Source organism: Triticum aestivum, chromosome 4D (assembly GCF_018294505.1).
Source record: "Triticum aestivum cultivar Chinese Spring chromosome 4D, IWGSC CS RefSeq v2.1, whole genome shotgun sequence".
In the NCBI taxonomy this organism is placed as follows: domain Eukaryota; kingdom Viridiplantae; phylum Streptophyta; class Magnoliopsida; order Poales; family Poaceae; genus Triticum; species Triticum aestivum.
The window spans coordinates 8341091-8368822 of NC_057805.1; the positions used below are offsets into that span (position 1 = coordinate 8341091).

Genomic DNA, 27732 nt, shown 5'->3' on the forward strand with positions numbered 1-27732 from the left:
CATCAATTTCATCACAACTAGACGTAGGCTTTTACCTTCATCGTAAGGGGCCGAACTAGTATAAAACTCTCTTGCGTCCCTTGTCCGCTTTAACCCCTTTGAGCTAACCCGTAGCGATGGCTCCACGACTAAGTCCTTTCTCTAGGACATCTGTCGTGACAAAACCACGACAGAACCCCCAACTCTTTTTGGTTCCAACATGGCGAAGGAAAGGCGAGCAGAAAAGAAAGGGCGAATAAAACGGCAAGGGTGAAGTGGGGGAGAGGAAAACGAGAGGCAAATGGCAAATAATTTAATGCGAGGGATAAGGGTTTGTGATGGGTACTTGGTATGTCTTGACTTGACTTGGTGCGAAGTTCCCCGGCAACGGCGCCAGAAATCCTTCTTGCTACCTCTTGAGCACTGCGTTGGTTTTTCCCTTGAAGAGGAAATGGTGATGCAGTAAAGTAGCGTCAGTATTTCCCTCAGTTTTTGAGAACCAAGGTATCAATCCAGTAGGAGACCACGCTCAAGTCCCTCGCACCTACACAAACAAATAAGAACCTCGCAACCAATGCAATAAAGGGGTTGTCAATCCCTTCACGGTCACTTACGAGAGTGAGATCTGATAGATATGATAAAATAATATTTTTGGTATTTTTATGATAAGTAGAAATAAAGATGCAAAGTAAAATAAAAGGCAATGGAAATAGCTAAGTGTTGGAAGATTAATATGATGGAAAATAGAGCCGGGGCCATAGGTTTCACCAGTGGCTTCTCTCAAGAGCATAAGTATTACGGTGGGTGAACAAATTACTGTCGAGCAATTGATAGAATTGAGCATAGTTATGAGAATATCTAGGTATGATCATGTATATAGGCATCGCGTCCGTGACAAGTAGACCGACTCCTGCCTGCATCTACTACTATTACTCCACACATCGACCGCTATCTAGCATGCATCTAGAGTATTAAGTTCATAAGAACAGAGTAATGCTTTAAGTATGATGACATGATGTAGAGGGATAAACTCATGCAATATGATATAAACCCCATCTTGTTATCCTCGATGGCAACAATACAATACGTGTCGTTTCCCTTTCTTTCACTAGGATCGAGCACCGCAAGATTGAACCCAAAGCTAAGCACTTCTCCCATTGCAAGAAAGATCAATCTAGTAGGCCAAACCAAACTGATAATTTGAAGAGACTTGCAAAGATAACCAATCATACATAAAAGAATTCAGAGAAGATTCAAATATTGTTCATAGATAATCTTGATCATAAACCCACAATTCATTGGTCCCGACAAACACACCACAAAAGAAGATTACATCGAATAGATCTCCACGAGAATCGTGGAGAACTTTGTATTGAGATCCAAAGAGAGAGAAGAAGCCATCTAGCTAATAAGTATGGACCCTAAGGTCTGAGGTAAACTACTCACAAATCATCGGAGAGGATATGGTGTTGATGTAGAAGCCCTCCGTGATCAATGCCCCCTCCGGCAGGACGCCGAAAAAGGCCCCAAGATGGGATCTCAAGGGTACAGAAGGTTGCGGCGGTGGAATTAGGTTTTCATGGATGCCTCAATTGGTTTGGGGGTACGTAGGTATATATAGGAGGAAGAAGTACGTCAGTGGAGCAACGTGGGCCCCATGAGGGTGGAGGGCGCGCCCAGGGGGATAGGCGCACCCCCTGCCTCGTGCTCTCCTCGTTGCTTTCTTGACGTGGACTCCAAGTCCTCTGGATCATGTTTGTTCCAAAAAATCATGTTCCCGAAGGTTTCATTCCGTTTGGACTCGGTTTGATATTCTTTTTCTGCGAAACACTGAAATAGGCAAAAAACAACAATTTGGGTTGGGCCTCCGGTTAATAGGTTAGTCCCAAAAATAATATAAAAGTGTATAATAAAGCCCATTAAACATCCAAAACAGAATATAATATAGCATGGAACAATAAAAAAATTATAGATACGTTGGAGACGTATCAATGCCGAGGGAGAGTTTCGTCAGTACGACGGCGTGGTGACGGTGATGATGAAGTTACCGGCGCAGGGCTTCGCCTAAGCACTGCAACGATATGACCGAGGTGGAAATCTGTGGAGGGGGGCACCGCACACGGCTAAGACAACTGTCAACTTGTGTGTTCTGGGGTGCCCCCTGCCCCCGTATATAAAGGAGCAAGGGGGAGGCCGGCTGGCCCTCATAGGCGCGCCAAGGGGGGAGGAATCCTCCTCCTAGTAGGAGTAGGACTCCCCCCTTTCCTAGTGGACTAGGAGAAGAAGGAAGGAGGGGGGAAGAGACGGAAGGAGGGGGAGCCGCCCCTCTCCCTAGTCCAATGTGGACTAGGCCCATCGGGGGGGGGGGGGCGCCGCCAGCCCTTGGCAGCCTTTCTCTCTCTCCCCTAGGCCCAATAAGGCCCATTACTTCTCCGGCGGTTCCGATAACCCTTCTGGCACTCCGACATTTATCCGGTGACCTCCGGGACTCATCCGGTGTCCGAATAACATCGTCCAATATATCAATCTATATGTCTCGACCATTTTGAGACTCCTCGTCATGTCCGTGATCACATCCGGGACTCCGAACAACCTTCGGTACATCAAAACACATAAACTCATAATAGTGATCGTCATCGAACGTTAAGCGTGCGGACCCTACGGGTTCGAGAACTATGTAGACATGACCGAGACTCATCTCTGGTCAATAACCAATAGCGGAACCTGGATGCTCATATTGGCTCCCACATATTCTACGAAGATCTTTATCGGTCAAACCGCATAACAACATACGTTGTTCCCTTTGTCATCGGTATGTTACTTGCCCGAGATTTGATCGTCGGTATCTCTATACCTAGTTCAATCTCGTTACCGGCTATTCTCTTTACTCGTTCCGTAATGCATCATCCCGTAACTAACTCATTAGTCACATTGCTTGCAAGGCTTATAGTGGTGTGCTTTACCGAGAGGGCCCAGAGATACCTCTCCGATACACGGAGTGACAAATCCTAATATCGATCTATGGCAACCCAACAAACACTTTCGGAGACACCTGTAGAGCATCTTTATAATCACCCAGTTACGTTGTGATGTTTGATAGCACACAAGGTGTTCCTCCGGTATTCGAGAGTTGCATAATCTCATAGTCTGAGGAACATGTATAAGTCATGAAGAAAGCAATAGCAATAAAACTCAACGATTATAATGCTAAGCTAACGGATGGGTCTTGTCAATCACATCATTCTCTAATGATGTGATCCCGTTAATCAAATGACAACTCATGTCTATGGTTAGGAAACTTAACCATCTTTAATTAACGAGCTAGTCAAGTAGAGGCATACTAGTGACACTCTGTTTGTCTATGTATTCACACATGTACTAGGTTTCCGGTTAATACAATTCTAGCATGAATAATAAAAATTTATCATGATATAAGGAAATATAAATAACAACTTTATTATTGCCTCTAGGGCATATTTCCTTCAGTCTCCCACTTGCACTAGAGTCAATAATCTAGTTCACATCGCCATGTGATTTAACACCAATAGTTCACATCACCATGTGGTTAGTTCACATCGCCATGTGACTAATACCCAAAGGGTTTTTACTAGAGTCAATAATCTAGTTCGCATCGTTATGTGATTAACACCCAAAGAGTACTAAGGTGTGATCATGTTTTGCTTGTGAGAGAAGCTTAGTCAATGGGTCTGTCACATTCAGAGCCGTATGTATTTTGCAAATTTTCTATGTCTACAATGCTCTGCATGGAGCTACTCTAGCTAATTTCTCCCACTTTCAATATGTATCCAGATCGAGACTCAGAGCCATCCGGATCGGTGTAAAATCTTGCATCGGCGTAACTCTTTACGACGAACACTTTATCACCTTCATAACCGAGAAATATCTCCTTTAGTCTTTGATACGTCTCCAACGTATCTATAATTTTTGATTGTTCCATGCTATATTATATTCTGTTTTGGATGTTTGATGGGCTTTATTATACACTTTTATATTATTTTTGGGACTAACCTATTAACCGGAGGCCCAGCCCAAGTTGCTGTTTTTTTGCCTATTCCAGTGTTTCGCAGAAAAAGAATATCAAACGGAGTCCAAACGGAATGAAACCTTCGGGAACGTGATTTTCGGAACAAACGTGATCCAGAGGACTTGGAGTCTACGTCAAGAAAGCAACGAGGAGAGCACGAGGCAGGGGGCGCACCTACCCCCCAGGCACGCCCTCCACCCTCATGGGGCCCACGTTGCTCCACCGACGTACTTCTTCCTCCTATATATACTTACGTGCCCCAAACCAACAGAAGCATCCACGAAAACCTAATTCCACCGCCACAACCTTCTGTACCCGTGAGATCCCATCTTGGGGCCTTTTCCGGCGTCCTGCCGGAGGGGGCATTGATCACGGAGGGCTTCTACATCAACACCATACCCTCTCCGATGATGTGTGAGTAGTTTACCTCAGACCTTCGGGTCCATAGTTATTAGCTAGATGGCTTCTTCTCTCTCTTTGGATCTCAATACAAAGTTCTCCACGATTCTTGTGGAGATCTATTCGATGTAATCTTCTTTTGCGGTGTGTTTGTCGGGACCGATGAATTGTGGGTTATGATCAAGATTATCTATGAACAATATTTGAAGCTTCTCTTAATTCTTTTATGTATGATTGGTTATCTTTGCAAGTCTCTTCGAATTATCAGTTTGGTTTGGCCTGCTAGATTGGTCTTTCTTGCAATGGGAGAAGTGCTTAGCTTTGGGTTCAATCTTGCGGTGCTCGATCCCAGTGACAGAAAGGGAAACAACACGTATTGTATTGTTACCATCGAGGATAACAAGATGGGTTTTATATCATATTGCATGAGTTTATCCCTCTACATCATGTCATCTTGCTTAAAGCGCTACTCTGTTCTTATGAACTAAATACTCTAGATGCATGCTGGATAGCGGTCGATGTGTGGAGTAATAGTAGTAGATGCAGGCAGGAGTCGGTCTACTTGTCACGGACGTGATGCCTATATACATGATCATACCTAGATATTCTCATAACTATGCTCAATTCTATCAATTGCTCAACAGTAATTTGTTCACCCACTGTAATACTTATGCTCTTGAGAGAAGCCACTAGTGAAACCTATGGCCCCCGGGTCTATTTTCCATCATAATAATCTTCCAACACTTAGCTATTTCTATTGCCTTTTATTTTACTTTGCATCTTTATTTCTCTTTATCATAAAAATACCAAAAATATTATCTTATCATATCTATCAAATCTCACTCTCGTAAGTGACCGTGAAGGGATTGACAACCCCTTTATCGCGTGGGTTCCGAGGTTCTTATTTGTTTGTGTAGGTGCTAGGGACTTGAGCATGGTCTCCTACTGGATTGATACCTTGGTTCTCAAAACTGAGGGAAATACTTACGCTACTTTACTGCATCACCCTTTACTCTTCAAGGGAAAAACCAACGTAGTGCTCAAGAGGTAGCATTCTTCTAAGGATAATTTTGACCGTTGTCAAGCGATCCACTCCTGGATCAATATCGTACCCCTTGCCAAACTCATGGCAAGGTACACAATAGGTTTGGTACACAACATATCATACTTTATAGAACCTTTGGCTGAGGCATAGGGAATGACTTTCATTCTCTTTCTATTTTCTACCGTGGTCGTGTTTTGAGTCTTACTCAAATTTACACCTTGCAATACAGGCAAGAACTCCTTCTTTGACTATTCCATTTTGAACTACTTCAAAAAATCTTGTCAAGGTATGTACTCATTGAAAAATCTTATCAAGCGTCTTGATCTATCTCTATAGATTTTGATGCCCAATATGTAAGCAGCTTCACCGAGGTCTTTCTTTGAAAAACTCCTTTCAAACACTCCTTTATGCTTTCCAGAAAATTCTACATCATTTCCCATCAACAATATTTCATTCACATATACTTATCAGGAAGGTTGTAGTGCTCCCACTCACTTGTAAATACTGGCTTCACCGCAACTCTGTATAAAACCATATGCTTTGATCACCTTATCAAAGCGTATATTCCAACTCCGAGATGCTTGCACCAGTCCATAGATGGATCGCTGGAGCTTGCACACTTTGTTAGCACCTTTAGGATTGACAAAACCTTCTTGTTGCATCATATACAACTCTTCTTTAAGAAATCCATTAAGGAATGTAGTTTTTGACATCCATTTTCCAGATTTCATGAAATGTGGCAATTGCTACCATGATTCAGACAGACTTTAAGCATCGATACGAGTAAGAAAATCTCATCATAGTCAACTTCTTGAACTTGTCAAAACCCCTTTTCGACAAGTCGAGCTTTGTAGATAGTAACACTACTATCAACATCTGTCTTCCTCTTGAAGATCCATTTTATTCTCTATGGCTTGCCGATCATCGGGCAAGTCAACCAAAGTCCATACTTTGTCCTCATACATGGATCCTATCTCAGATTTCATGGCCTCAAGCCATTTTGCGGAATCTGGGCTCATCATCGCTTCCTCATAGTTCGTAGGTTCGTAATGGTCAAGTAACATGACCTCCAGAACAGGATTGCCGTACTACTCTGGTGCGGACCTTACTCTGGTTGACCTATGAGGTTCGGTAGTAACTTGATCTGAAATTTTCATGATCATAATCATTAGCTTCCTCACTAGATGGTGTAAGGCATCACCGGAACTGATTTCTGTGATGAACTACTTTCCAACTCGAGAGAAGGCACAATTACCTCATCAAGTTCTACTTTCCTCCCACTCACTTCTTTCGAGAGAAACTCCTTCTCTAGAAAGGATCCACTCTTAGCAACAAAGATCTTGCCTTCGGATCTGTGATAGAAGGTGTATCTGAAGGAAATATGCCCTAGAGGCAATAATAAAGTTATTATTTATTTCCTTATATCATGATAAATGTTTATTATTCATGCTAGAACTGTATTAACCGGAAACATAATACTTGTGTGAATACATAGACAAACAGAGTGTCACTAGTATGCCTCTACTTGACTAGCTCGTTGATCAAAGATGGTTATGTTTCCTAGCCATAGACATGAGTTGTCATTTGATTAACGGGATCACATCATTAGGAGAATGATGTGATTGACTTGACCCATTCCGTTAGCTTAGCACTCGATCGTTTAGTATGTTGCTATTGCTTTCTTCATGACTTATACATGTTCCTATGACTATGAGATTATGCAACTCCCGTTTACCGGAGGAACACTTTGTGTGCTACCAAACGTCACAACGTAACTGGGTGATTATAAAGGTGCTCTACAGGTGTCTCCGAAGGTACTTGTTGGGTTGGCGTATTTCGAGATTAGGATTTGTCACTCCGATTGTCGGAGAGGTATCTCTGGGCCCTCTCGGTAATGCACATCACTTAAGCCTTGCAAGCATTGCAGCTAATAAGTTAGTTGTGGGATGATGTATTACGGAACGAGTAAATAGACTTGCCGGTAACGAGATTGAACTAGGTATTGAGATACCGACGATCGAATCTCGGGCAAGTAACATACCGATGACAAAGGGAACAACGTATGTTGTTATGCGGTCTGACCGATAAAGATCTTCGTAGAATATGTGGGAGCCAATATGAGCATCCAGGTTCCGCTATTGGTTATTGATCGGAGACGTGTCTCGGTCATGTCTACATAGTTCTCGAACCTGTAGGGTCCGCACGCTTAACGTTTCGATGACAGTTATATTATGAGTTTATATGTTTTGATGTACCGAAGGTTGTTCGGAGTCTCGGATGTGATCACGGACATGACGCGGAGTCTCGAAATGGTCGAGACATGAAGATTGATATATTGGAAGCCTATATTTGGATATTGGAAGTGTTCCGGGTGAAATCGGGATTTTACCGGAGTACCGAGGGGTTACCGGAACCCCCTCGGGGCTTAATGGGCCATAGTGGGCCTTTGTGGAGAAGAGGAGAGGCGGCCAGGGCAGGGCCGCGCCCCCTGCCCCCTAGTCCGAATAGGACAAGGAGAGGGGGGCGGCGCCCCCCCTTTCCTTCCTCTCCTCCACCTCTTTCCCCTCCACTCCTAATCCAACTATGAAAAGGGAGGGAGTCCTACTCCCGGTGGGAGTAGGACTCCACCTGACGCGCCCCTCCTGGCCGGCCGCACCTCCCCCCTTGCTCCTTTATATACGGGGGCACCCTAGAGACACAACAATTGATCGTTTGATCTTTTAGCCGTGTGCGGTGCCCCCCTCCACCATAGTCCACCTCGATAATATTGTAGCGGTGCTTAGGCGAAGCCCTGTGTCGGTAGAACATCATCATCGTCACCACGCCGTCGTGCTGACGAAACTCTCCCTCAACACTCGGCTGGATCGGAGTTCGAGGGACGTCATCGAGCTGAACGTGTGCTGAACTCGGAGGTGCCGTGCGTTCGGTACTTGATCGGTCGGATCGTGAAGACGTACGACTACATCAACCGCGTTGTGCTAACGCTTCCGCTTTCGGTCTACGAGGGTACGTGGACAACACTCTCCCCTCTCGTTGCTATGCATCACCATGATCTTGCGTGTGCGTAGGAATTTTTTTTGAAATTACTACGTTCCCCAACAGTGGCATCCGAGCCAGGTTTTATGCGTAGATGTCATATGCACGAGTAGAACACAAGTGAGTTGTGGGCGATATAAGTCATACTGCTTACCAGCATGTCATACTTTGGTTCGGCGGTATTGTTGGATGAAGCGGCCCGGACCGACATTACGCGTACGCTTACGCGAGACTGGTTCTACCGACGTGCTTTGCACACAGGTGGCTGGCGGGTGTCAGTTTCTCCAACTTTAGTTGAACCGAGTGTGGCTACGCCCGGTCCTTGCGAAGGTTAAAACAGCACCAACTTGACAAACTATCGTTGTGGTTTTGATGCGTAGGTAAGAACGGTTCTTGCTAAGCCCGTAGCAGCCACGTAAAATTTGCAACAACAAAGTAGAGGACGTCTAACTTGTTTTTGCAGGGCATGTTGTGATGTGATATGGTCAAGACATGATGCTAAATTTTATTGTATGAGATGATCATGTTTTGTAACCGAGTTATCGGCAACTGGCAGGAGCCATATGGTTGTCGCTTTATTGTATGCAATGCAATCGCCCTGTAATGCTTTACTTTATCACTAAGCGGTAGCGATAGTCGTAGAAGCATAAGATTGGCGAGACGACAACGATGCTACGATGAAGATCAAGGTGTCGCGCCGGTGACGATGGTGATCATGACGGTGCTTCGGAGATGGAGATCACAAGCACAAGATGATGATGGCCATATCATATCACTTATATTGATTGCATGTGATGTTTATCTTTTATGCATCTTATCTTGCTTTGATTGACGGTAGCATTATAAGATGATCCCTCACTAAATTATCAAAGTATAAGTGTTCTCCCTGAGTATGCACCGTTGCGAAAGTTCTTCGTGCTGAGACACCACGTGATGATCGGGTTGTGATAGGCTCTACGTTCAAATACAACGGGTGCAAAACAGTTGCACACGCGGAATACTCAGGTTAAGCTTGACGAGCCTAGCATATAACAGATATGGCCTCAGAACACGGAGACCGAAAGGTCGAGCGTGAATCATATAGTAGATATGATCAACATAGTGATGTTCACCATTGAAACTACTCCATCTCACGTGATGATCGGACATGGTTTAGTTGATATGGATCACGTGATCACTTAGAGGATTAGAGGGATGTCTATCTAAGTGGGAGTTCTTAAGTAATATGATTAATTGAACTTAAATTTGTCATGAACTTAGTACCTGATAGTATCTTGCTTGTCTATGTTGATTGTAGATAGATGGCCCGTGCTGTTGTTCCGTTGAATTTTAATGCGTTCCTTGAGAAAGCAAAATTGAAAGATGATGGTAGCAATTACACGGACTGGGTCCATAACTTGAGGATTATCCTCATTGCTGCACAGAAGAATTACGTCCTGGAAGCACCGCTGGGTGCCAGGCCTGCTGCTGATGCAACTGACGATGTTAAGAACGTCTGGCAGAGCAAAGCTGATGACTACTCGATAGTTCAATGTGCCATGCTTTACGGCTTAGAACCGGGACTTCAACGACGTTTTGAACGTCATGGATCATATGAGATGTTCCAGGAGTTGAAGTTAATATTTCAAGCAAATGCCTGGATTGAGAGATATGAAGTCTCCAATAAGTTCTACAGCTGCAAGATGGAGGAGAATAGTTCTGTCAGCGAGCATATACTCAAGATGTCTGGGTACTGCAATCACTTGATTCAACTGGGAGTTAATCTTCCGGATGATAGCGTCATTGATAGAATTCTCCAATCACTGCCACCAAGCTACAAGAGCTTCGTGATGAACTATAACATGCAAGGGATGGATAAGACGATTCCCGAGCTCTTCGCAATGCTAAAGGCTGCGGAGGTAGAAATAAAAAAGGAGCATCAAGTGTTGATGGTCAATAAGACCACCAGTTTCAAGAAAAAGGGCAAAGGGAAGAAGAAGGGGAACTTCAAGAAGAACAGCAAGCAAGTTGCTGTTCAGGAGAAGAAACTCAAGTCTGGACCTAAGCCTGAGACTGAGTGCTTCTACTGCAAGCAGACTGGTCACTGGAAGCGGAACTGCCCCAAGTATTTGGCGGATAAGAAGGATGGCAAGGTGAACAAAGGTATATGTGATATACATGTTATTGATGTGTACCTTACTAATGCTCGCAGTAGCACCTGGGTATTTGATACTGGTTCTGTTGCTAATATTTGCAACTCGAAACAGGGGCTACGGATTAAGCGAAGATTGGCTAAGGACGAGGTGACGATGCGCGTGGGAAATGGTTCCAAAGTCGATGTGATCGCGGTCGGCACGCTACCTCTACATCTACCTTCGGATTAGTTTTAGACCTAAATAATTGTTATTTGGTGCCAGCGTTAAGCATGAACATTATATCTGGATCTTGTTTGATGCGAGACGGTTATTCATTTAAATCAGAGAATAATGGTTGTTCTATTTATATGAGTAATATCTTTTATGGTCATGCACCCTTGAAGAGTGGTCTATTTTTGTTGAATCTCGATAGTAGTGATACACATATTCATAATATTGAAGCCAAAAGATGCAGAGTTGATAATGATAGTGCAACTTATTTGTGGCACTGCCGTTTAGGTCATATCGGTGTAAAGCGCATGAAGAAACTCCATACTGATGGACTTTTGGAACCACTTGATTATGAATCACTTGGTACTTGCGAACCGTGCCTCATGGGCAAGATGACTAAAACGCCGTTCTCCGGAACTATGGAGAGAGCAACAGATTTGTTGGAAATCATACATACAGATGTATGTGGTCCGATGAATGTTGAGGCTCGTGGCGGATATCGTTATTTTCTCACCTTCACAGATGATTTAAGCAGATATGGGTATATCTACTTAATGAAACATAAGTCTGAAACATTTGAAAAGTTCAAAGAATTTCAGAGTGAAGTTGAAAATCATCGTAACAAGAAAATAAAGTTTCTACGATCTGATCGTGGAGGAGAATATTTGAGTTATGAGTTTGGTCTTCATTTGAAACAATGCGGAATAGTTTCGCAACTCACGCCACCCGGAACACCACAACGTAATGGTGTGTCCGAACGTCGTAATCGTACTCTACTAGATATGGTGCGATCTATGATGTCTCTTACTGATTTACCGCTATCGTTTTGGGGTTATGCTTTAGAGACGGCCGCATTCACGTTAAATAGGGCACCATCAAAATCCGTTGAGACGACGCCTTATGAACTGTGGTTTGGCAAGAAACCAAAGTTGTCATTTCTTAAAGTTTGGGGCTGCGATGCTTATGTGAAAAAACTTCAACCTGATAAGCTCGAACCCAAATCGGAGAAATGTGTCTTCATAGGATACCCAAAGGAGACTGTTGGGTACACCTTCTATCACAGATCCGAAGGCAAGACTTTTGTTGCTAAATTCGGAATCTTTCTGGAGAAGGAGTTTCTCTCGAAAGAAGTGAGTGGGAGGAAAGTAGAACTTGATGAGGTAATTGTACCTGCTCCCTTATTGGAAAGTAGTTCATCGCAGAAACCGGTTTCTGCGACACCTACACCAATTAGTGAGGAAGTTAATGATGATGATCATGGAACTTCAGATCAAGTTGTTACTGAACCTCGTAGGTCAACCAGAGTAAGATCCGCACCAGAGTGGTACGGTAATCCTGTTCTGGAGGTTATGCTACTAGACCATGACGAACCTACGAACTATGAAGAAGCGATGGTGAGCCCAGATTCCGCGAAATGGCTTGAGGCCATGAAATCTGAGATGGGATCCATGTATGAGAACAAAGTGTGGACTTTGGTTGACTTGCCCGATGATCGGCAAGCAATTGAGAATAAATGGATCTTCAAGAAGAAGACTGACGCTGACGGTAATGTTACTGTCTATAAAGCTCGACTTGTTGCAAAAGGTTTTCGACAAGTTCAAGGGATTGACTACGATGAGACCTTCTCACCCGTAGCGATGCTTAAGTCTGTCCGAATCATGTTAGCAATTGCCGCATTTTATGATTATGAAATTTGGCAAATGGATGTCAAAACTGCATTCCTGAATGGATTTCTGGAAGAAGAGTTGTATATGATGCAACCAGAAGGTTTTGTCGATCCAAAGGGAGCTAACAAAGTGTGCAAGCTCCAGCGATCCATTTATGGACTGGTGCAAGCCTCTCGGAGTTGGAATAAACGCTTTGATAGTGTGATCAAAGCATTTGGTTTTGTACAGACTTTTGGAGAAGCCTGTATTTACAAGAAAGTGAGTGGGAGCTCTGTAGCATTTCTAATATTATATGTGGATGACATATTGCTGATTGGAAATGATATAGAATTTCTGAATAGCATAAAGGGATACTTGAATAAGAGTTTTTCAATGAAAGACCTCGGTGAAGCTGCGTATATATTGGGCATCAAGATCTATAGAGATAGATCAAGACACTTAATTGGACTTTCACAAAGCACATACCTTGACAAAGTTTTGAAGAAGTTCAAAATGGATCAAGCAAAGAAAGGGTTCTTGCCTGTGTTACAAGGTGTGAAGTTGAGTAAGACTCAATGCCCGACCACTGCAGAAGATAGAGAGAAAATGAAAGATGTTCCCTATGCTTCAGCCATAGGCTCTATCATGTATGCAATGCTGTGTACCAGACCTGATGTGTGCCTTGCTATAAGTCTAGCAGGGAGGTACCAAAGTAATCCAGGAGTGGATCACTGGACAGCGGTCAAGAACATCCTGAAATACCTGAAAAGGACTAAGGATATGTTTCTCGTTTATGGAGGTGACAAAGAGCTCATCGTAAATGGTTACGTTGATGCAAGCTTTGACACTGATCCGGACGATTCTAAATCGCAAACCGGATACGTGTTTACATTAAACGGTGGAGCTGTCAGTTGGTGCAGTTCTAAACAAAGCGTCGTGGCGGGATCTACGTGTGAAGCGGAGTACATAGCTGCTTCGGAAGCAGCAAATGAAGGAGTCTGGATGAAGGAGTTCATATCCGATCTAGGTGTCATACCTAGTGCATCGGGTCCAATGAAAATCTTTTGTGACAATACTGGTGCAATTGCCTTGGCGAAGGAATCCAGATTTCACAAGAGAACCAAGCACATCAAGAGACGCTTCAATTCCATCCGGGATTTAGTCCAGGTGGGAGACATAGAAATTTGCAAGATACATACGGATCTGAATGTTGCAGACCCGTTGACTAAGCCTCTTCCACGAGCAAAACATGATCAGCACCAAGGCTCCATGGGTGTTAGAATCATTACTGTGTAATCTAGATTATTGACTCTAGTGCAAGTGGGAGACTGAAGGAAATATGCCCTAGAGGCAATAATAAAGTTATTATTTATTTCCTTATATCATGATAAATGTTTATTATTCATGCTAGAATTGTATTAACCGGAAACATAATACTTGTGTGAATACATAGACAAACAGAGTGTCACTAGTATGCCTCTACTTGACTAGCTCGTTGATCAAAGATGGTTATGTTTCCTAGCCATAGACATGAGTTGTCATTTGATTAACGGGATCACATCATTAGGAGAATGATGTGATTGACTTGACCCATTCCGTTAGCTTAGCACTCGATCGTTTAGTATGTTGCTATTGCTTTCTTCATGACTTATACATGTTCCTATGACTATGAGATTATGCAACTCCCGTTTACCGGAGGAACACTTTGTGTGCTACCAAACGTCACAACGTAACTGGGTGATTATAAAGGTGCTCTACAGGTGTCTCCGAAGGTACTTGTTGGGTTGGCGTATTTCGAGATTAGGATTTGTCACTCCGATTGTCGGAGAGGTATCTCTGGGCCCTCTCGGTAATGCACATCACTTAAGCCTTGCAAGCATTGCAACTAATGAGTTAGTTGTGGGATGATGTATTACGGAACGAGTAAAGAGACTTGCCGGTAACGAGATTGAACTAGGTATTGAGATACCGACGATCGAATCTCGGGCAAGTAACATACCGATGACAAAGGGAACAACGTATGTTGTTATGCGGTCTGACCGATAAAGATCTTCGTAGAATATGTGGGAGCCAATATGAGCATCCAGGTTCCGCTATTGGTTATTGACCGGAGACGTGTCTCGGTCATGTCTACATAGTTCTCGAACCCGTAGGGTCCGCACGCTTAACGTTTCGATGACAGTTATATTATGAGTTTATATGTTTTGATGTACCGAAGGTTGTTCGGAGTCCCGGATGTGATCACGGACATGACGAGGAGTCTCGAAATGGTCGAGAGATGAAGATTGATATATTGGAAGCCTATATTTGGACATCGGAAGTGTTCCGGGTGAAATCGGGATTTTACCGGAGTACCGAGGGGTTACTGGAACCCCCCGGGGCTTAATGGGCCATAGTGGGCCTTTGTGGACAAGAGGAGAGGCGGCCAGGGCAGGGCCGCGCGCCCCTCCCCCCTAGTCCGAATAGGACAAGGAGAGGGGGGCGGCGCCCCCCTTTCCTGCCTCTCCTCCACCTCTTTCCCCTCCACTCCTAATCCAACTAGGAAAAGGGAGGGAGTCCTACTCCCGGTGGGAGTTGGACTCCACCTGGCGCGCCCCTCCTGGCCGGCCGCACCTCCCCCCTTGCTCCTTTATATATGGGGGCAGGGGGGCACCCTAGAGACACAACAATTGATCGTTTGATCTTTTAGCCGTGTGCGGTGCCCCCCTCCACCATAGTCCACCTCGATAATACTGTAGCGGTGCTTAGGCGAAGCTCTGCGTCGGTAGAACATCATCATCGTCACCACGCCGTCGTGCTGACAAAAATCTCCTTCAACACTCGGCTGGTTCGGAGTTCGAGGGACGTCATCAGGCTGAACGTGTGCTGAACTCGGAGGTGCCGTGCGTTCGGTACTTGATCGGTCGGATCGTGAAGACGTACGACTACATCAACCGCGTTGTGCTAACGCTTCCGCTTTCGGTCTACGAGGGTACGTGGACAACACTCTCCCCTCTCGTTGCTATGCATCACCATGATCTTGCGTGTGCATAGGAATTTTTTTGAAATTACTATGTTCCCCAACAGTATCCAACAGTTACTTTTGGGTATCCTATGAAGACGCACTTCTCCGATCTGGGTTTGAGCTTATCAGGCTGGAACTTTTTCACATAAGCATCGCAACCCTAAACTTTAAGAAACGACAGCTTAGGTTTCTTGCCAAACCACAGTTCATATGGTGTCGTCTCATCGGATTTAGATGGTGCCCTATTTAACGTGAATGCAGCTGTCTCTAATGCATAACCCCAAAACGATAGTGATAAATCGGTAAGAGACATCATAGATCGCACCATATCTAATAGAGTACGGTTATGACGTTCGGACACACCATTATGCTGTGGTGTTCCCGGTGGCGTGAGTTGCAAAACTATTCCACATCATTTCAAATGAAGCCCAAACTCGTAACTCAAATATTCGTCTACGTGATCAGATCGTAGAAACTTTATTTTCTTGTTACGATGATTTTCCACTTCACTCTGAAATTCTTTGAACTTTTCAAATGTTTCAGACTTATGTTTCATCAAGTAGATATACCCATATCTGCTCAAATTATCTGTGAAGGTCAGAAAATAACGATACACGCCATGAGCCTCAACACTCATCGGATCGCATACATCAGTATGTATTATTTCCAATAAGTCAGTTGCTCGCTCCATTGTTCCGGAGAACGGAGTCTTAGTCATCTTGCCCATGAGGCATCAAGTGATTCCCAAAGCCCATCAGCATGGAGTTTCTTCATGCGCTTTACACCAATATGACCTAAACGGCAGTGCCACAAATATGTTGCACTATCATTATCAACTTTGCATCTTTTGGCATCAATATTATGAATATATGTATCACTACGATCGAGATTCAATAAACCATTCACCTTGGGTGTATGACCACAGAAAGTTTTATTCATGTAAACAGAATAACAATTATTCTTTGACTTAAATGAATAACCGTATTGCAATAAACATGATCCAATCATATTATGCTCAACGCAAACACCAAATAACATTTATTTTAGGTTCAACACTAATCCCGAAGGTAAAGGGAGTGTGCGATGGTGATCTTATCAACCTTGGAATCACTTCCAACACACATCGTCACCTTGCCCTCAACTAGTCTTTGTTCATTTTGTAACTCATGTTTCGAGTTACTAATCATAGCAACTGAACCAGTATCAAATACCCAGGGGCTACTATGAACACTAGTAAAGTACACATCAATAACATGTATATCATATATACTTTTGTTCACTTTGCCATCCTTCTTATCCGCCAAGTATTTGGGGCAGTTCCCCTTCAAGTGACCATTTCCTTCGCAGTAGAAGCACTCAATTTCAGGCTTGGGTCTAGCTTTGGGCTTCTTCATGGGAGTGGCAACTTGCTTGCCATTCTTCTTGAAGTTCCCTTTCTTTCCCTTGCCCTTTTACTTGAAACTAGTGGTCTTGTCAACCATCAACATTTGATGCTTTTCTTGATTTCTACCTTTGTCGATTTCAGCATCACGAAGAGCTCGGGAATCGTTTTCATCATCCCTTGCATATTATAGTTCATCACGAAGTTCCAGTAACTTGGTGATAGTGACTAGAAAACTCTGTCAATCACTATTTTATCTGGAAGATTAACTCCCACTTGATTCAAGCAGTTGTAGTACTCAGACAATCTGAGCACATGCTCACTGGTTGAACTATTCTCCTCCATCTTGTAGGCAAAGTACTTGTTAGAGGTCTCATACCTCTCGACTCGGGCATGAGTCCGAAATACCAATTTCAGCTCTTGGACCATCTTATATGCTCCGTGGCGTTCAAAACATTTTTGAAGTCCCAGTTCTAAGCCATAAAGCATGGTGCACTAAACTATCAAGTAATTATCATACCGAGCTTGCCAAATGTTCATAACTTCTGTTATCTGCTCCTGCAATAGGTCCGTCACCTAGCTGTGCATCAAGGACATAATTTTTCTGTGCAGCAATGAGGATAATCCTCAGATCACGGACCTTGTCCGCATCATTGCTACTATCATCTCTCAACATAGTTTTTCTCTAGGAACATATCAAAAATAAATGGGGAGCTACATCGCGAGCTATTGATCTACAACATAGTTATGCAAATACCATCAGGACTAAGTTCATGATAAATGAAAGTTCAATTAATCATATTACTTAAGAACTCCCACTTAGACAGACATCCCTCTAGTCATCTAAATGATCACGTGATCCATATCAACTAAACCATGTCTGATCATCACGTGAGATTGAGAAGTTTTCAATGGTGAACATCACTATGTTGATCATATCTACTATATGATTCACGCTCGACCTTTCAGTCTCAGTGTTCCGAGGCCATATCTGCATATGCTAGGCTTGTCAAGTTTAACCCGAGTATTCTGCGTGTGCAAAACTGGCTTGCACCCGTTGTATGTGAACGTAGAGCTTATCACACCCGATCATCATGTGGTGTCTCAGCACGAAGAACTGTCGCAACGGTGCATACTCAGGGCGAACACTTATACCTTGAAATTTAGTGAGAGATCATCTTATAATGCTACCGCCGTACTAAGCAAAATAAGATGCATAAAGGATAAACATCACATGCAATTAATGTAAGTGATATGATATGGCCATCATCATCTTGTGCCTTTGATTTCCATCTCCAAAGCACCGTCATGATTACCATTGTCACCAGCTTGACGCCTTGATCTCCATCGAAGCATCGTTGTCGTATCGCCAACTATTGCTTCTATGACTATCGCTACTGCTTAGTGATAAAGTAAAGCAATTACATAAACCTGTGTGCAAAGCACGGCGGTAGAACCAGTCTCATGAACGCGGTCATGTAATGTCGGTCTGGGCCGCTTCATTCAACAATACCGCCGAATCAAAGTGTGACATGCTGATAAGCAGTATGACTATTATCGCCCACAACTCTTTGTGTTCTACTCGTGCATATAACATCTACGCATAAACCTGGCTCGGATGCCACTGTTGGGGAACGTAGTATTTCAAAAAATTTCCTACGCACACGCAAGATCCATCTAGGTGATGCATAGCAACGAGCGTAAGAGTGTGTCCATGTACCCTCGTAGACCGAAAGCGGAAGCGTTTAGTAACGCGGTTGATGTAGTCAAACATCTTCGCGATCCAACCGATCAAGTACCGAACGCACGACACCTCCGCGATCTGCACACGTTCAACTCGGTGACGTCCCTCGTACTCTTGATCCAGCTGAGGCCGAGGGAGAGTTTCGTCAGCACGACGGCGTGGTGATGGTGATGTTGAAGTTATCGGCGCAGGGCTTCGCCTAAGCACTGCAACGATATGACCGAGGTGGAAATCTGTGGAGGGGGGCACCGCACACGGCTAAGACAACTGTCAACTTGTGTGTTCTAGGGTGCCCCCCTACCCCCGTATATAAAGGAGCAAGGGGGAGGCCGGCCGGCCCTCATAGGCGCGCCAAGGGGGGAGGAATCCTCCTCCTAGTAGGAGTAGGACTCCCCCCTTTCCTAGTGGACTAGGAGAAGAAGGAAGGAAGGGGAAAGAGAAGGAAGGATGGGGCGCCGCCCCTCTCCCTAGTCCAATTCTGACTAGGCCCACGGGGGGGGGGGGGGGCAGCCCTTGGCAGCCCCTCTCTCTCTCCCCTAGGCCCAATAAGGCCCATTACTTCTCCGGTGGTTTCGATAACCCTTCCGGCACTCCCACATTTATCCGGTGACCCCCGAAACTCATCCGGTGTCCGAATAACATCGTCCAATATATCAATCTTTATGTCTCGACCATTTCGAGACTCCTCGTCATGTCCGTGATCACATCTGGGAATCCGAACAACCTTCGGTACATCAAAACACATAAACTCATAATACTGATCGTCATCAAATGTTAAGCGTGCGGACCCTACGGGTTCGAGAACTATGTAGACATGACCGAGACTCATCTCCGGTCAATAACCAATAGCGGAACCTGGATGCTCATATTGGCTCCCACATATTCTACAAAGATCTTTATCGGACAAACCGCATAACAACATACGTTGTTCCCTCATTCCTGCCACCTTGAGGCCTTTAATATGTATCCTCTACCTTGTTTTTCTACTTCTTCCCCTAGATTCTTTGATTACCTCTTGTAATCCCCCCTTTTTCTGTACCTGTACTGTATATATTTTCTCAATAAAGTTTTGATATGCTGTGGGGGTTTCCCCTACAGTTCCCAGTCAAAAAAAAAACATACGTTGTTCCCTTTGTCATCGGTATGTTACTTGCCCGAGATTTGATCATCGGTATCTCTATACCTAGTTCAATCTCGTTAACGGCTAGTCTCTTTACTCGTTCCGTAATGCATCATCCCGTAACTAACTCATTAGTCACATTGCTTGGAAGGCTTATAGTGATGTGCAATACCGAGAGGGCCCAGAGATACCTCTCCGATACACGGAGTGACAAATCCTAATCTCGATCTATGCCAACCCAACAAACACTTTCGGAGACACCTGTAGAGCATCTTTATAATCACCCAGTTACGTTGTGATGTTTGATAGCACACAAGGTGTTCCTCCGGTATTCGAGAGTTGCATAATCTCATAGTCAGAGGAACATGTATAAGTCATGAAGAAAGCAATAGCAATAAAACTCAACGATTATAATGCTAAGCTAACGGATGAGTCTTGTCAATCACATCATTCTCTAATGATGTGATCCCGTTAATCAAATGACAACTCATGTCTATGGTTAGGAAACTTAACCATCTTTAATTAACGAGCTAGTCAAGTAGAGGCATACTAGTGACACTCTGTTTGTCTATGTATTCACACATGTACTAGGTTTCCGGTTAATACAATTCTAGCATGAATAATAAAAATTTATCATGATATAAGGAAATATAAATAACAACTTTATTATTGCCTCTAGGGCATATTTCCTTCAAAACTGACTGAAGTAATATGATTGAGGAAATTGAGAAAGTCTTCAGTCAAAGTCTTTAAACAGTAACGATCAAGTACAATAGTATATGACTGAAGTAATATGATTGAGGAAATTGAGAAAGTCTTCAGTCAAAGTCTTTAAACAGTAACGATCAAGTACAATAGTATATGAATGAGGAAATGGAAGGGTTGAGGAAATAGAACCAGTAGCTCGGTGAAGACAGTGATTTGGTTGACCAGTTCCAACTACTGTGACAGTCGTACGTCTGGTTGGAGCGGCTAGGTATGAAACCTAAGGACACATAGTCCTCACCGTATTCTCCTTGAGGTAAGGTCACACAGACCTCACCCAATCACTCGTGGTAAGTCTTCAGGTGACTTCCAAATCTTCACATACTCGGTCACTCGGCGATCCATAATTTCTTCTTGGATGCTCTAGACCATGACGCCTAACCGTCTGGAGGATGCACAGTCCTCAAAGGTAACAAGCGTCGGTTCCACACAGGAACAATCTCTTCAGTGATGCTCAATCACTTTAGGTTTGTAGGTGTTTGGCTTTGGGTTTTCCTCACTTGATGATTTTCGCTCAAAGTCCTCGGAGGATGGGATGCTCTCAATGACAAGTGTTAGTTTCTCTCGGAGCAGCCAACCATCTAGTGGTTGTAGGGGGCGGCTATTTATAGCCTAGGGAGCAGCCCGACATGATAAGACATAAATGCCCTGCATTGATATGACCGTTAGGTGGGTAGATATTTGGGATAGCTGGCGCGTAGCACAGCAATGGTCGGATATTTGATCTATCAAATTCCTCAGGGCTACCATGTTCCTCACTTGTAGGCAATCCGCACTGGCGAATTCCTAACTCCTCAGTCAGAACAAATTCCTTATAGACCAGAAGATCTTCGTCTTGTCACTGAAGAAATTGACTGAACTGTATGAGATCCAATGGCTCCACTCGAAAGGATTGGTAGGTGTAGGATTTTGAGATGAGCATCACTTGGAAACTTTTCCTTAGTTTTACCTCGACCCCCTTTAACAGTACAGTGTGCTATGACTCAAGAAAGAGAAAACGAAACTACGAAAACAAAAGTCTTCACGCTTCATAATCATCGCATGAATATCAAGTCTTCACGGTCACACCAATTTCTTCATTTTCAAAGTCTTCAGAAAGCCAAAGTCTTCAGTTGAAGACATTCATTTTTAGGGGTCGACTTTCTCTGTAAATATCAAACTCCTCATAGACTTATAGACCTGTGTATACTCACAAACGCATTAGTCGCTTAACACAACTGCAGTGACTGTGGAAAGCGGAGGACACTAAATGATGACTTTGATTGGGTGCTTTGCTTACATGGTCTCAAGTTTTGGGGTGAAAACCATAGGTGTGACCCTAGTTTCTTATACTTCACAATGGTGATGTTCTGTGCGCCATCAACTTAGTGCATGAATTGTTGAAGTTTGCTCAGACTTGATATCCGAATTGAAAACCCACCATTTGACCTTCAATTGTTGGATCTGGCGATGGTGGTGCTTGTGCGTCATTCCCTTACCGTAGGCAGCCGTGACTCTCCTAGGTCTTCGAGGTGCACTGTGGTCAGATGGCTTGCTGGTGTCTAGTTCTCTTCATCCTATCGGTGTTGGAGTTCCTCTCGACGGATCGAACACTACTAAATCTGCTACTTCTCGATTTGATCTCGTGGATGGGTGCTAAATTCTAATGGCTGCTTGTTGTGTTAGTGATTCTATAGTTTGAAGCATTGTATCTATTATGTTGTCGAGTTTGAATAAAAACTACATGACATTAAAAAAAATATAGGATAGACTAGATCATACAAGTTGCTCCAAAAGGCACTTCAATAATTTTGCTTGACATTGAGTTAACATGGGAAATAGTTCTTCTACTGTCACTCAAACTATTTATACTACTTTTAAAGAAGAAAGGAAATAAAATAAAAACTAAAGTAAACTCAAAATAATGAAGCTTTCTAAAAGGTATGAATTAGTGGTATTGGTCTTACCCTTAAAGAAGAAAGGAAAAAAATAAAATAAAACAAATTTAGAATAATGAGGTTTTCTAAGGAAGAATAAATTAGTGGTATTGGTATTACCCTTTAAGAAGAGCATGTCTCAAAAAAATTAATAAAAGAGCACGAAAGAGCGGCAATGAACGGTCAGAAAAATCGACCGACCCAAATTCAATTTTCTGGCTCTCGCAAAAAAAAAAACAATTTTCAGACAGCCAATCGGAACTTTTTATACTGAACCCCAACCTCAAATAGTCCCCTCTTAATTTACAAGGAGTGTAGCACCGTCCAGAATATGCATTTTTCTTTCTGATAAAATCTGCCCAGATATTGTTTCAGTAGTAAGGAAAGTAATCTCCCGTCATCCAGGAGTAGCACACACAGCCGGATCCTGCCTGAGCAAGCCAGCAGTAGTCCGGCTACTACCTTAACGTGCCCACATTTTCGCCGACGGTGACAGACCAACCGCCGATCCAGACAGTTCTCATCGTATCCCATCGACCGGCGCCCTGAGCATGCAAAAGCGCCTCCATCTCCTGCTTGCCGTAGCCCTCCCGCTCCCCGCTCCAATTGGCTCACATACAATCTCCTGCACACCACTAGCTCCGGTGTTTAGGTCGTCGCCCTCCCCTTCACTCCAACGCCTTCCGCCATGCTCATCCAGACTCCTCCTACTGGCATCCATCTCCGTAGACAGAGAGTAGCGAGCCTTATATTGCAGTGCAAGAATTGATTGCGATCATTCAGAGTCAGATTATAATGTGTGGTGCTCTCTGATAAATGATAATTCAACCCCTAAGCTGAAGCAACCATCCGCCCCAAGGCATGCGATCTGTGGATTAACCCATGAGACGAGACAGTGGGAGATCAAGTGATCGTTACGGTTTGCGTATCGCAGCCATGTTCATTTCCTTTCTCTAAATCTCTTTGAATAACGGCGCCTTGTGTAGCTTGCATTGCAATCCCAGGCAGATTACTTGCTCGGAATGGTTCGTTGGCCACTCTCTGTCTGCCTCTGCAAGCTCCGAATCTGCGATCGGTGATCGGTATATATAGGCCACCGGTCATCGGCATTAGCCTCAGAGCTCAGATTAACCAGCCATATCATTCAAGCCAGCAGCCCTCACGTACACTACTCTCGATCGGTGCGCGCACGTCGAGCAAAGCAATGGCGATCGCGGACGACAACATCATCCTGAACCCGGAGTTCGACGGCGGGCTGGACGGCTGGTCCGGCAGCGGGTGCAAGATCGAGCTCCACGACTCGCTCGACGATGGCAAGGTGCTCCCGGCCACCGGCAAGTACTTCGTGGCCGCCACGGGGAGGACCGACACGTGGAACGGCGTCATGCAGGACGTCACGGCGCGGCTGCAGCGCAAGACGGCCTACGAGGTCGCCGCTACCGTGCGCCTCTCCGGGGCCAACGTCTCGCCGTGCGAGGTCCGCGCCACGCTCGCCGTGCAGACCGCCGACGGCAGGCAGCAGTACATCGCCGTCGGCAAGTACGTACAAGTTTTTTCCTGCCATTGGGATCACTGTGATCACCATTGTGCATGCAGTGCCTTTTTCATGCCTTTTCTTCTGCGTGTGGCGCAGGTTGCAGGCGTCGGACAAGGACTGGGCGCAGCTGCAGGGGAAGTTCCTGCTCAACAGCACCGTGGCCAAGGCCACCATCTACATCGAAGGGCCCAAGGCCGGCGTCGACCTGCTGCTCGACTGCCTGGTGGTCAAGCGCGCCCAGAAGGCACCGCCGTGCTCGCCGCCGGACTTCGAGGTGAACGCCATTCTGTTAACTCTGAAGTTCGTCATGAGCACCATCAAGAAGTTCAGTATCCGATCCATCAGATAAGCTTTCACGTTCTAGTTACACAACAAATTTTAGTGCTATCGAGGCATCAGCTAACTGTCACGTTACTGTTCCACAAGTCCCTTCTCAATACCATGCGTCAAGCTTTGCATGCACATCTACAACACAAAATTGAAAACGGTGCTTCAGAAAAGTGAGGGCTCCCCTTAAAGCAACGACAAGATCAGGAAATATAATAGTATATATTTACACGGCTCTTAAAGCATTGACAACATTGGTCAACTGGTCAACCATGCATACCAAGAATCATCACGCACAAATGGTGGTCAAAGTGTTTTTCCAGGAAAGTTTCCTAGTATTTGTTCATCATCCGCCATGACAGCATAATAAACATCAGAAATAATAAAAAATATATCTAGGTCTATAGAGCACCTAACGACGATTACAAACACTACAGCGAACCGAAGGCACGCCACGGTCATCATCGCTTCCACGCTGAAGCCATATCAAACTTGTTATAGTAGACAGTTATGTAGTCGTTTTAATCCTGCTTCTTTTTTTTTACAGAATCTTGAGTACGGTGCCAACATTATCCAGAACAGCAACCTCGACGACGGCCTCAACTGTTGGTTCCCGCTTGGGCCGTGCGCGCTAGCCGTCCGTGACGGCTCGCCGCGCGTGCTCCCTCCAATGGCGCAGGAGTCGCTGGCGCTGGACGACGAGCCGCTCAACGGCAAGCACATCCACGTCACCGGCCGCACGCAGACGTGGATGGGCCCCGCGCAGATCATCACTGACAAGCTGACCCTCCACGCCACGTACCAGGTCTCTGCCTGGGTCCGCGTCGCCGGCCAGATGAGCGGCGCGCAGAACATCAACATCGCTGTCGCCGTCGATAGCCAGTGGCTCAACGGCGGGCAGGTCCTGGCACGTGACGAGCGGTGGTACGAGATCGGCGGCTCGTTCCGTGTGGAGGCCAAGCCAGCGTCACGCGTCATGGTGTACGTGCAGGGCCCCGACGCCGGCCTGGACCTCATGGTCGCCGGCTTCCAGGTGTTCCCCGTCGACCGGAAGGCCCGGGTCAAGCACCTGAGGAAGATCACCGACAAGGTGCGCAAGCGAGATGTGGTCGTGAAGCTGACGGGGACCGACGGCACCGTCATCCAGGCGGCGGAGTGCGTGGAGGTGCGCGTGCGCCAGGTGTCCAACAGCTTCCCGCTGGGCGCGTGCATCATGCGCACCAACATGGACAACGAGGACTTTGTGGATTTCTTCACCAAGAACTTCAACTGGGCCGTGTTCGGGAACGAGCTCAAGTGGTACTGGACGGAGCCGCAGAGGGGGCAGGTCAACTACGCCGACGCCGACGACCTCCTCAAGCTCTGCTCCGACAACGGCATGTGCGTGCGCGGCCACTGCATCTTCTGGGAGGTGGACAACATGGTGCAGCAGTGGGTCAAGACGCTCTCCACCGACGACCTCTCCGCCGCCGTCAAGAGCAGGATTGACGGCCTGCTCACCCGCTACAAGGGCAAGTTCCGGCACTATGACGTCAACAACGAGATGCTGCACGGCTCCTTCTACCAGGATAAGCTCGGCAAGGACATCCGCGCCACCATGTTCAAGACCGCCAGCGAGCTCGACCCCGACGCGCTGCTCTTCGTCAACGACTACAACGTGGAGGGCATGTGTGACATCCGCGCCACGCCCGAGGCGTACATCGAGCAGATCATCGGGCTGCAGGAGCAGGGCGCGCCGGTGAGCGGCGTCGGGCTGCAGGGCCATGTGAGCAACCCGGTGGGGCCGGTGATCCGCAATGTGCTGGACCGGCTCGCCGTGCTCGGCCTGCCGCTCTGGTTCACGGAGCTGGACGTGTCGGCGGCGAACGAGTACGTGCGCGCCGACGACCTGGAGGTGATGCTGCGGGAGGCGTACGCGCACCCGGCGGTGGAGGGTGTCATGCTCTGGGGGTTCTGGGAGCTCTTCATGAGCCGCGACTCCGCGCACCTCGTCAATGCCGAGGGGGACATAAACGAGGCCGGACGCCGTCTGCTGCAGCTGAAGAAGGAGTGGCTCACGCACGCACACGGACACGCTGATGAGAATGGAGAGTTCAAGTTTCGGGGGCATCACGGCGCGTACCACGTCGACGTGGTCACGCCCACCGGCTGCAAGATCACGCAGGAGTTCACCGTCGACAAGGATGACTCGCCCATGGTGCTCAACATCAATGTGTGAGCAACGCACGCGCGTTCCATCGATAACTCGATATATATATATGACAGGGAATTAAGCCCCAGATACTCTATGAAGCAATGCTTTATAGCATACATGCAAATCTAAGCCCGGATCGATGTCCGAGAAATAAGGGTTTGTGGAAATTCTTATGTTCATCAACTTGAATGTGCTATATACACGCAAATATGTGAGTTTTACTGCATTTTTACTGTGTGCTTGTAAGAAAATAAAGTGCTAGCGAAATTAATATGTTTGCCTATTAACGATGAACATATAGCAAAAAGAAGAATGGCGACCCGTCTACTCCTTGCCCTTCGAATAGTTGCTCCAAGAATGGAGAGCATGTTCTGTGGCATCACGGCACGTAGAACGCCAATGTGGTCACGCGTACCGTTGACAAGGATGACTTGCTCATGGTACTCAACATCAATGTGTGAGCAATGCGCGTGTTCCATCCATAAATTGATGAAAAAAGTCCATTCTACTACCCCGAAAAAAGCTGATGGTTCACATAACACCCTGATCTTTATTTCTGTTCCTTTCATCCCCTAAACAATCCCATACCGGACAAAATCAGTCCCTATGGTGGTTTGACTCGACTGGCTGTTGATGTGGCAGTGGTCAACGGCGGTTTTAACCATGGGTGGCCTCCCTCGTCAGGCTGGGCTGAGATAGAGGAGCTCCTCCCAAGCATTTGCTGGGTATTCAAGCCCATAAGGCAGGGGTGTAAATTATCATGTTCATCAACTTTATTGTGCTATATAGACGGAAATATGCTATTTGTACCTAACCCATGAGAATCTTGTCGGAAGTGCGATGGATACACATGCTTCCCATTCCCTGGCTACCTAAGTCACGCACCATGTGTCTTCTTTGTGTAGTCGATGAAGCGGTCCAACGAGGGGATTGCCGGAGTTCATGCGTCTATGCCGACTGGAGCTCACGCTCTCGCGCCTCCCACTGTTTGGCAATGCGATGTTTCTCAGCCATGATGACTACACGTGAAGCCTCAACAACCTTTACTATTAGTGAATCACCTTTGGCTCGGGGCTTTATGAATGCAACCACCGTCTCCTGGGCTACCACGATGGTCACAACTGGGACAACACCACTGTTAGCCTTGTACACCTCTGCCTTGGTGGCAGAACTATACGAACTCTCGTACCCGCCGGACTCGAATATAGCATGAGCAAGATGGAGTCTAAACCAACCATGCTGACAAGTT

At 45.6% G+C, this 27732-nt stretch overlaps 1 protein-coding gene across 1 annotated transcript; it reads left to right on the plus strand.

Moving 5' to 3' along the window:
• The first annotated feature begins 23533 nt into the window (after positions 1–23533).
• On the plus strand, positions 23534–26709 carry LOC123095664 (endo-1,4-beta-xylanase 1). The gene is made up of 3 exons (XM_044517202.1): positions 23534–23964; positions 24059–24236; positions 24837–26709. Exons 1-3 carry the CDS (start codon positions 23630–23632, stop codon positions 26505–26507), a joined length of 2184 nt encoding a protein of 727 aa, XP_044373137.1. The 5' UTR covers positions 23534–23629; the 3' UTR covers positions 26508–26709.
• The last annotated feature ends 1023 nt before the right edge of the window (positions 26710–27732 follow it).

What these genes read in the sequence shown, in the direction of transcription:
- LOC123095664 (XM_044517202.1), top strand. Translation starts at nt 23,630, where the DNA reads ATGGCGATCGCGGACGACAACATCATCCTGAACCCGGAGTTCGACGGC. An exon ending in CAGTACATCGCCGTCGGCAA is followed by an intron (nt 23,965 to 24,058) that starts GTACGTACAAGT and finishes CGTGTGGCGCAG; the next exon opens with GTTGCAGGCGTCGGACAAGG. An exon ending in GCTCGCCGCCGGACTTCGAG is followed by an intron (nt 24,237 to 24,836) that starts GTGAACGCCATT and finishes TTTTTTTTACAG; the next exon opens with AATCTTGAGTACGGTGCCAA.